An 11013-nucleotide genomic window follows, 5' to 3' on the forward strand; every position below is an offset into this window, starting at 1 on the left:
TCTGATGAAGCATGACAAGTTTGGAGCAGATGAGATGAAGAATGGAAAAGGATAAAACAATAAATACACAATTAAGGAGTAGAGCATGATAAAATATTGATATAAAAAATAGACTAATAAATAGTAGCAAATAAATAAATAAATAAAAGAGAAGATGTTATAACATTAAGATGCATGAGCAGAAAAATCTCTAAAAATGGTTCAGGTAAAAGCCAAATTAAAAAGATAAGTCTTAAGTTTGCTCTTAAAAATCAGAAGCATCTCTGAGGCCCTCAGGTCTTCAGGAGGCTGTTCCACAGACGTGGACCACAGTGAGAAAACGATGCCTCACCGTGGGTTTTAGTTCTTACTTTTGGTATTATTAAAAGATTTCCAGAAGACCTGAGGGTCCTCCAGGGTTCATAGGCTAAAAGTAAATCAGATAAATAGGCTGGACTAAGACCATTAAGAGATTTATAAACCAGTAAAAGAATCTTAAAATCGATTCTGAAAAGATTATTGTATTTTGTAGATTTCTCTTCAATTTACCTAAATTAATCTAAACCGTTGATAGACATTAACTGAGTCAAGTCTGGTGTGCTGCTGCTTGGTTGGAATGAAAACCTGCAGCCACACGGCCCTTTGTGGAATGGTTTGGACATGCCTGCCCTAAATGGTCAGGCACCATCATATCTTAAAGACCTCATAATACCATATCTAAACTCTTGCATATCTAAACATCATATTTCAGAAAACTTGTAATGCAAAAAAGTACTGTGTTAATGTGAATATCAAACAGGGGAGGTTTCATGGTGATATCTATAAGTTAAAAAAATTACCCCATTCACCTGTAGTGTCTCCACTTAAAATATAAAGTGACATTGAGCAGATCACAGTAGCTGAGCAGCCTGTTGAAGTTTGTGGTTTTGTTCGCCGCATTGTGTTGCAACATTTCAGTGGTCTGTTCTCTCGGACTGGTTCTGTGGTGTGTTTGAAGACTGAGCTGTTGTCTGGCACACCCATCCGTCTGTCTGCTCCACATTTTCAGTTTTTTCAGCATAGGATTAAAGACCTGATGTATATCGAAGGCGGAAAGGCGTGTTAGTCACCTGTCTGGGATTTTTCTAATTATAAAAAAGGCTTTGTGCCAGCGAGGGAGCAGGTGCACTGTTGTGTGTTACAGTCGTAGTTGGACAGTGACGCATTTTCCTTTGTTTTGATTTTGTATGTCAGGTTGATTCAGAATGAAACAATGATAAAGAGTTGAGGTTTAATTTGAATTTGTGTTCAACTCGTAATGTTTTAATACACTTTTTCAGACTTTTCATTCAGAGAGTTAGATGAGAAGATTCATTCTTCTCTCATATATTAACAGTTAAGGTCACAGAGTGGATATTTATTTGCCATGTAATGTTTTATGTCATGTGTTGTGCAATGTTAATGTTGAGCGTTTGCAGGTCTGGTTGAAGAGTGGTGAAAACAAGAGGAAGTGCCTTATTGGCTGCCCTTTACACATGCAAAAAATGATTGGGTGCCCTCTAGGGAGCCCCTTCATATAATAGAGTATAATGATGTGCCGTCTAGTGCAAAAAAACCCCTTGATAATGTGCCTTAATGAGTGCCCTTTTAGTGCCCTTCAGCCCGTCTGGTTCCATGGTTTATCTCTTTGGTAGTCGACGACTGGGAACTTGAAAGAGGTGTTGCTTTCATGTGGCGTCGCTATTACGAACAGCTACATCGAGTGGTACTAAAATCCGCAATAGATAACGAAGCAAAAAGTGGATTAAGAGTAGTACAAAAGCGCAATTAGATGCCAAGTTAGAAAACACAATAAAGTGAATCCCAGTGAAGAAAATTATCTGCAGTGATACAAAAATGTCACAATAGGATATCAATAAAAATTCTATAATACGGTATCACCCAACTGAGAAAAATGTTATGTGAGGTGTTTGTTCTTATTTAGCTCTCAAAGTGCACAAATTTATGCATTTTATTCAAAAATGTACAAGTTTTATCCCGGGGAGCATGCCCCCGGACCCCCCTACATTGTTCGGTTTGATGGTGTTAATTGTCAGTATCATATCAATAATTACTTTGTTCTGGATCTCCTTTAAACGTAATGCTAATTGTAATCAAGGATGAGAACTATTTGCATTGCATTGTAGCTTTTTGCTGCTGGTGGGGTCCCATATTTTTCACCCCTGCCCTTCAAACAGTCTGAGTCCGCCACTGTGCGTCTGTGTTATCTGTTGAATGTACAGTGCTGTGAAAATGAATTTCCCCTTGGGGACAATAAAATCCAAATCTATATATTTTGTTGAGTTGTGTACTTAAGTTATCCCAACACTCCCATTCATTTACAAGCCCAGAAAAATGTGTACATTTAAGTGTGTGAAATAAAATGTAAGTTTCATTGGCGTCATATCCCCTTTGTGTATGTTTCAGGATGGTTGCCTGCTAAATGTTATAAAGTCCTCATCTCTAAAGCATATTAATTTACACATTATATTCTTTAATCCAAACAAAAATCAAAGTTTAAATAATTTCCAATATTATTTTAATGAGTGGTTTTCATAAGCAAACCAGATTCACTGTGTCATTAACCCTTTGATGCACAACATATTGACACCCCAAAATCCCTTTTTGTGTCACTACCCTTCTAATGCACAACATGGGTCAAAAATGACCCACATTCATGTCCCATGTTATTTCATGCCTGCTGTGTGTTTATGTGCTCTATGTTTTGATATCAACTTATTTTATGATTGAATATTCCAAGTATTCTTTAAATATCTTGTTTTTGATAATAACAGATCATTACTTCCATTTTCCTCTCATACTTTATGAAGAAAAAAAGTTTTTGTAGTATTACTAACTACTTGGCTAAGTTGCTTGCCTAGCTAACTACTTAGCCAAGAAGTTAGCTAAGTAGTTAGCTTAGCAAGCTACTTGGCTAAATACTTAGCCAAGAAGTGAGCTAAGTAGTTAGCTTTGCAAGATAATTAGCTAAATACTTAGCCAAGAAGTTAGCTAAGTAGTTAGTTTAGCAAGCTACTTGGCTAAATACTTAGCCAAGAAGTTAGAGTAGTGACACAAAAAGGAATTGTATTCAAAAATGAATAAAGGCAAACATAAAATTAGGAAAAACAAACTAATTGAGGAAAACCTGAAATAGTGAATGATGAAAATAATTTATTGCAAAGATATAGAACATAAAAACTCTATCGGGTCACTTTAGACCCATGCTGTGCATCAAAGGGTTAAATGAGCTCTACAGGTGCTGGTAGACGTATTTTTGAACTCTGGACAGAGTCAAATTATTCATTTAGTGTTAAATTGTGTTATATTATGCACAAACTTTATCCACAGTACGACCTCCTCTTTCCACTGCAGATGCAGAAACATCAGATGATTAAGCACTTCCTCCTGCACTGCGCTGCATATTACTGACAACTCTTGATGGATTCTGACAGGCTCGTTTTACGAGCAGCTAAAGACCCTCCAGGTCCACTGAGATATGCCATGATGGCCGTCTCCTGCACCGGGCTTTAAGACTGATACGGTCCTGCTGAGCCAGGCACTCTGCTGCTAATCTGCAGGATATTAGCTCAGCCAGAGGTTATTCATAGACTATAACACCAGAGCTGCGGTCAGGAAACGCTGACTTATGTGTAAATATCAATTAAATTAGCCAGAGTGCCTGTTGCTGAGGGTGCACTGCATTGTTTAATGGGTACTGACGCTAACAGTGCTGCGTAAATCACATTGGTACAAGAAAAAAAGAGGCAGACATTAGATTATACTTGTTCACACGACCATTAGCTATTCGCATTTGGTAATTTATTGTCAAAGTATGAAGAGTATATGCTGACCATTGATCATGCACATAATGTTTTATTCAGATTATTGAGTTTGAATACAGAAGCTGGCATGGTTTAAGGAACAATACCAGATATTCTGATATAAATAAATGCCCATTTATATCACACATCACCATAAAAACAGTATGTGTGGTGTGATCTTCTGAAGGCCAGAGAGTGAAATGATTTTACATTTCTGGCAAAAAAAATCACAATGGTTTGTTTGAAAAAAGCAAGAAAAGAAGTGCAAGTGTTTGATAGAGCTGCAATAATAATATTTTATATATCATTAATTAATTAATACATTATAATGGCAGAAAATGCTGTTTTTAGCTTCTCAAAGGTGGAGATTTCCCACTTTTCTCTGTTTTATATCATAATAAACTGAATATGTTGGGGTTTTGGTTGATAAAACAAGACATTACCTTGGACATTGACAAACCATGATCAACATTTTTACGATTTTCTGACATTTTATCATTGATCGATAGTGAAAATAATCATTAGTTGCAGTCGTGGTGTTCAGAATGAGCAGGATTTTTAAAAATCCATCACATTCAGCTGGGAAATGCAAAATAACAAAGCAATTTTATCATCAAACATTACAAAAATAAAAAGAACAAATAAAGAACCTTGCAGACCAAATCACTTCTGGTCGGTTAGATGTTTGGAGGCACAGCACTGTGAGCAGTGAGGGTTTGAATGTGTTTAAAACACAAGGCACATTGTCGCGTCTCCAGTGCCAAACTCCGAGCCTCTTTGTTTTTTCACGCCTGAAAAAATGACCCCTGCCGCCCCCGTCAGAGTTATGTAGGCCAGCCTGCTGAGCAGAGACAAAATGGGAGCACAGCTCAGTAGATGCAGCCTCAGCAGAAGCATCGCTTTAGTGCAAGAGCCTTTTCTCCTGAGAGATACTGGATTATTACTGTATGCAGCTGAGGTAAAAGCATAAGACACTTCCTGTTAATACTGTATAGTGTTAGTGTACACATTAGATACGAGACACTACAGGCAAAAACATTAAGGTTCGGAGCTCTCCAATAACATGTCTTTTTTCAGAATAGAGGAAAGTAAACACCCAAAACATTTAGGTGTATATTTAGTAGATTTCTCCTAAATTCACTAAAAGTCACCGTTGTATTGTAGCTAGTACCAAGACTTAAGTTAATCGTTAGTCGTTTAAAGCCTCATTAGAAAGCTCCCACTCTCTTGCACAGTATCGTTTTTTTTTTTAACTATTTTTATTTCAGTTAACAAAAATGTTTTTTCAGTTCTAGTTTTCGTCATTTCATTAGTTTTCGTAAACTATAATAACCTTGAGGTACACCCAGAAAATGAAGAAGCAGACAGAAAATGATGGGGCTCCTGCTTTAAGAATTACTATAATTGGAAAAATAAACAATGACAAGAACTGACAAAAAATATTGTGCACATAGGATTATCAAAATCACACGTTAAAGCTTGAAATCTATCCAGTGTATCTGATCGCTGCATCCCCCAGTTTCTGGGATTCCTTATTTTAATTTAAGATGAACTTACATGCTAATGTTCTCAGCTCAAACAACAAAAAATCTCAATTTAAATGCACACTGCAAAAAAGGATGTCTAAAAACAAGATAAAAACACTAAATCTGAGGGAAATGATTTTGCTGCATGGACAGATAATTTCACTTGACAATATTTCTTGAATTAAGATTATTAAATCTAGAAATAAGCATGTTGAACATTTAAAATAATAAATTAACTCTTAAAATAAGATAAATTATCTAACACTTCTAAATCTAAAGTTTTTTTTATCTTGATAAGAACCAAATAATTGTCAGTGCACTCTGCTCGGGCCAGTTCATCGCTGCTGGCAGCTTTAATTTGTCACACCGTGAGGTTTGTCTTGTTCGGGGTTTTATTTTGTCTTGTGACTTCCTGTTTTATTTTGAAAATTAACTCTCCTCTCGTTTCAGATCACTTGCCCTTCCCCTGGTGTCACTAGTCTGATTGTCTTCCCTGATTCCTGATTGTGTCCACCTGTTCCCCATTGCCCTTATGTGTCTTATAGTCTGCGTCTCCCTTTGTCTTGTGCCAGAGTGTTTCGTTCCTGTCGATCACCCAAGCCAGTTACCACAGTCCAAGTTTTGTCTCTGATTCTTCGTGAAGTTTTGTATTCTTTTCCTCCAGGCGAGTGATTTTGTGTTCATAGTTTTCTTAGTTTGTATCTAGTGCCATAGAGTGTTGCAGCCTCCCTTGGAGTGATTTTTTGTTATCGTGTAGCATTTAGTCTAAGCCGCCGTTTTTTAGGAGTGCCTTTTGTTTTGTATCTTTAGCCTTAGCATTTTTTCCTCCCTTTGGAGTGATTTTCTGTTGGTTTATTTTCCTTTTGTGTCTGCTGTTTTGTCCCTCCCTTTTGGAGTGGTTTTTTGTTCTTATTAGATTCATAGGATTTTCATAGCCATTTATTTTATCACTGTGTCCTGAGGTTAAGAGGGATTAATAAAGTCCACACAAATCTTCGCTCTGCATCTGAGTCCTCCTTCATGTCCAGGCCTGACATAATTTATCTTGTTTTAAGATTTAATTTATTATTTTAAGCGTACAACCAGTGGCAGTTTGTTCAGAAGGGCGATCGGGCGACGCACCACCAAAGGGGGAAAAGAAGAGATTTTTTTCTCTATCATATTCTTCACAGTGTTATAGTGGTTGTGACAGTTCTAGACAGTTGGAGCTGTTCTGTATGTCATTACCCAATCAGCATAGGGCTGTGCTTCATGAAGTACCGCCCCTTTTGGGTGATTTCAGTCAGGATGAAAATTGCCCTGACTGCTCTCATCGACTCTCATGTAATGTCAGTTTTTTTCAAATTTCAGTCGTTACAATGCATTCTCTATGGGTTCCGGGAGGGCTCGCCCTAACGTGCTTTCGTCATACGTAACGTGAGCATAGCCCACGTAGCTACCGCGCAAGTCGCATACAAGGACAGCATGGCAAGTGTACAGAGCAACTCTATCATTTCACTGAAAGAAGTCCCCTTCAGTCGTCTTACTAACGAAGAAAAATTGGCAACTAAACAAATTTAAACATAAAACAAGTTTCTACAAAGGTAGGGAAATCATATAACCAGGGATTTTCGCGGAGCTGGTAGGAGCGGAAAACTTGGCTAGCAGGCTGTGAAGCAGCTCACGCTTTGTTCTGCTACCCCTGCACATTGTTTCACCCTGATGGCAGCAGGGCAGACACCACCACATGGACAACTACAGGAGTCACAGACATGCACCATCTGTCCGAAAAGGTGAAGAAACATGAGTCCTCTAAGATCTACGTGTCTCAGAACAGTTGCGCCCCCTGTCAGGAGCCGCCACTGCGTACAACATGCTTATTTCTAGATTTAACAGTCTTAATTCATGATATCTTGTCAAGTGAATTTATCTGTCCATGCAGCAAGATCATTTCCCTCAGATTTAGTGTTTTTATCTTGTATTTAGACACAGGTTTTTTGCAGTGCACCTTTCAGCTTCACTCTGAGTGGACACACACTGCCACGTTCTTGTGTCTCTCCCAGTAGTGGCAGTCTTCTGGAAAGCTCCACGCAGCCGCAGACTCCTTGTGGCGGCTGACGGCGTGGACGACAAACCCACACAGCTGCTTCTCCAGCACCTCCACCACCGCCGGGGCATTCCCCTTTTTCCCCTGGCCCTCCATCACCTGCCGGATGCAGTCTCGAGGCACCGGTTGGGGCTTGGCACTGTACGACACCACCAGGTTGATGTTGTTCACCTGCAGCACCTCAAACCAGTTCTGTCCCGCCACGTGGTGAAAGTGCTCCCCGGCTCTCCAGTTCCGGTAGGTGCTCCCCGAGTGGTTGATGAGCCGCACCGACCAGCTGATCCAATCAAACTTCTTCACCAAGAACTCAAGAAGCTGCTGAGTCGTATCTTGCAGATCTTCTTCCTCCTTCTCTTGCAGGAGGCGCTGGGCGTCTGATTTAGCTTGCTCTGGGAAAGCAGCGATACAGGACTCGATGGTTGCCTTCATCCTGGATTCTACTTCTTCGATTTTTCCGCTCCACTCTTGGATTTTGTCGTCTTCCTCCTCCTGGCCCTGGGTCAAGGCACAGTGGCCCAGTAGAGCAATCAGGCCCAAACAGAAAAGCTCCTTCATCCGGACACAGAAATCTTCAAGGAGACGCCGGTTCCTGGCTATATACCTGCAAAACAGAGGAAACATTGAGAAACTTGCAATCATGCATGAGAGCTGCAATGACTCCAGAAACATACACTATACTGTAAAAAAAAATGTCTGTAGATTTTACGGTGAAAAATTGCTAAATCCTGACAGTAAAAGACCGTAAAATGATGAATGGGTTAATTCAGTTTCAGTAACAATGAAACACCATAAATGTATATATCAGCCAAAATGTTGGAAGTTGAAACGATATGACCAAAATCTTCATTTCCCATCTCGATAATGATATATACACCACCGCTCAAAAGTTTGGGGTCACTTAAAAATGTCCTTAATTTTTGAAAGAAAATAAAAATAAAAATACATTTAAATAACAGACATACAGCATAGAATTATATGAAATATCTATGTATAAATGTCTGTAGATTTTACGGTGAAAACAAACAATCAAACACTGTAAATATCAGCCAAAACTCCTACTTTAAAAAAAAAAAATACATTACTCCACTGTAAAATACACTGGCACCTTGTTTGGAACAAAAATATACTGTAATATAAATCACTCTAATTTTTGCATTTATTTTTTATAAAAATACTTTTTCTAACTGTTAAATATACTAAAACCATATTTCTAACAACATATACTGTAATATTTAATGGTAAATCTTTAATTTATGCAGCATTTATAAAGTATTTTTTTGTCAATTATATGGCAGAACAGCGTTTCTTTTGATGAAAAAAACGTTTTATTTATATGGTAAAAAATGGAATTAAATGGCAATCTTAAACGTGAAATCAACAGTGCCAATATCTTTTTACCGCAACATTAGAAAAAGTTCTACCGTATTTCTTACGGTAAAGTTCTGGCAACCACAGCTGCCGGTTTTTACCGTAAAAACAGGTTTTGTTTTTTTTTACAGTGTAGCGCTGAAAAGTTTGGGGTCACCCAGAAAAAAAACTGTTTTATTAATGAAATGAGTTACAAAATGAATATAGTAAAGTCATTGACAAGTGCAGAAATAATCATTTTAACCTGTACAAATCTCCAACTTTACCTCTAGATAGTCAACCAGCCTGAGGAAGGATAATTTTATTGCTTCTCAAATCAGCACAGAACAGTTTCCAGCTGTGCTAACATAATGCTCAGGTGTTTTAATTATCAATGAGCCTTACAACACTATAAACGTGGATTAACACAATGTGCCAATGGAGACAATATAAGATATACAATTTCTACACTGTATGTCTGTTATTTAAATTTTTTAAAATTGTGCTTTTCTTTCAAAAATAAGGACATTTCTAAGTGACGCCAAACTTTTGAGCGGTAGCTTATATGATGAAATACATTAATTTACCTTTCCACCACCTCTAATATTGACTCTCCAAAGCTGTTTGTCCCCATCAGAGCGTCGTACAGCACACACAGGTTCTTCTCTCCTCCAGTTTTGGCAAAGTGCTCCAAAAACAGTCTGGTCTTCACGTCCCTGAACTGTGGCTTCGCCTCCAAGATGTCCATGTACTTCCGAAACTGGTTTCTTATGTTCTCCTCCACTGAAAAATACTGTGAATCCAACCTCCCCTTCTTGATCTCGCAGTCGATGTCCTCCAGCTGGGTGGAGAGCACATCGAACTTGTTCCTCACCGTCAGGAATTGCTCTTTGACGTAGAAGACCTCTTTGCTGTGGATGTTGTCCAAGGCCAGGCGGAGGACCGGGGCAGCGGCCTCGCAGAGAGGGAAAAGCTCGCCCACGGCACTGGCCAGCACCTCGGAGCCCTTCTCAAACATGTCCATCACCGCCTCGATGGCCTCCTTCTTCTGGGCCACCACCCTCTCCAGTGAGCTGCTCATTTTCTGAGACACAGACGAGCAAAATCTGGTGTCAAATATCAATAAATCTGGTGGAGAAAGATATGAAGTGTGTAAGAAAATGGGTCAAAGTCTTCCTTCTGTTAAAGTATTCATGAACATAGACTCTTAAAATGTGCTTTTGATCCATCAGCTTCAGCTGGATAAAGAAAAAGGGCTCACTATATATCCTTCCATCCATCCATCCATCCATCCATCCATCCATCCTTTTTAAAGCAAAAATGCCCCAAAAAGCTTCTGCTTTCCATATCTCTAGTGTGAGGATTTGCTGGATATAATATTATAGATATAGATATAATATTGCCACAAAAAATATCTTGATACTATGCTGTAACTATTTCCCGCCACACCTCTACTGAATAGTACGTCAGGCAGAGTGTTAACCTTGATCCTGTCAGCTATTAAATGGTGATTATATTGAGAAAAAGCTGCAGGTGATGATGTCATGTAAACAAGATGTGTGGCCTGGACGAGAAAATGACGCAGATGCCCTTGGGTCTGCACATGATTCAGAGCAGAGCAGAGCAAGGCCCATCCGTGTTTAAAAACCCCCTTTCATCCTCTGACAAACATAAATTGCCTCCTCTGCGTCACCAAACTCCTCTGCCGATAAGCATGGACATAAATTCTGTTTACCTTGAAATTCTGATATGAAAGCATTTAAGGAAGCATTGCAAAACCATCAAATCAAATAAATAAATAATGTATAAAACACTAAAAACATTCTTTTAATGTAAAAGGTTTGTTTGTCCAAACTGCACCATTTTTAACTGTCAGAAGAAATGCGCAACGACAGGCTTTTTTACGCACAAATCCCCTGAGATCAGCGGACACACCTTACAGCATATTTCCCCCTCTGATGGCAGATAAGGACATTCATCACATTCCTATAATAACAGCGGGTTTTTCTGTACCTTGGATGAAATCACTCTGCTGCTCCTTCACGCCTGATGACCTCCAACAGCTGCAAACAAGTTTTTTCCCCCTTTTCAAGTTGAGAAAATTCCCACGATTCTCTCTCATCCACTGTGGAGCTGAGGAGGGTCCAAAACAGACAGGATCCAGAGAGGAGGAAGAAATGCGCACTCAATATCTGCAAAGGAGAGAGAGAGTGAAAGAGAGAGAAGGAGAGAG

General features: G+C 38.9%; 1 protein-coding gene across 1 annotated transcript; it reads right to left on the minus strand.

The window, feature by feature from the left end:
• Positions 1 to 3776: 3776 nt before the first annotated feature.
• On the minus strand, positions 3777 to 10924 carry LOC131975898 (uncharacterized). The gene is made up of 3 exons (XM_059338713.1): positions 10794 to 10924; positions 9368 to 9908; positions 3777 to 8034 (listed from the first exon to the last, which is right to left on the minus strand). Exons 1-3 carry the CDS (start codon positions 10900 to 10902, stop codon positions 7344 to 7346), a joined length of 1341 nt encoding a protein of 446 aa, XP_059194696.1. The 5' UTR covers positions 10903 to 10924; the 3' UTR covers positions 3777 to 7343.
• Positions 10925 to 11013: the final 89 nt, after the last annotated feature.

Source organism: Centropristis striata, chromosome 8, assembly GCF_030273125.1.
Source record: "Centropristis striata isolate RG_2023a ecotype Rhode Island chromosome 8, C.striata_1.0, whole genome shotgun sequence".
NCBI lineage: Eukaryota > Metazoa > Chordata > Actinopteri > Perciformes > Serranidae > Centropristis > Centropristis striata.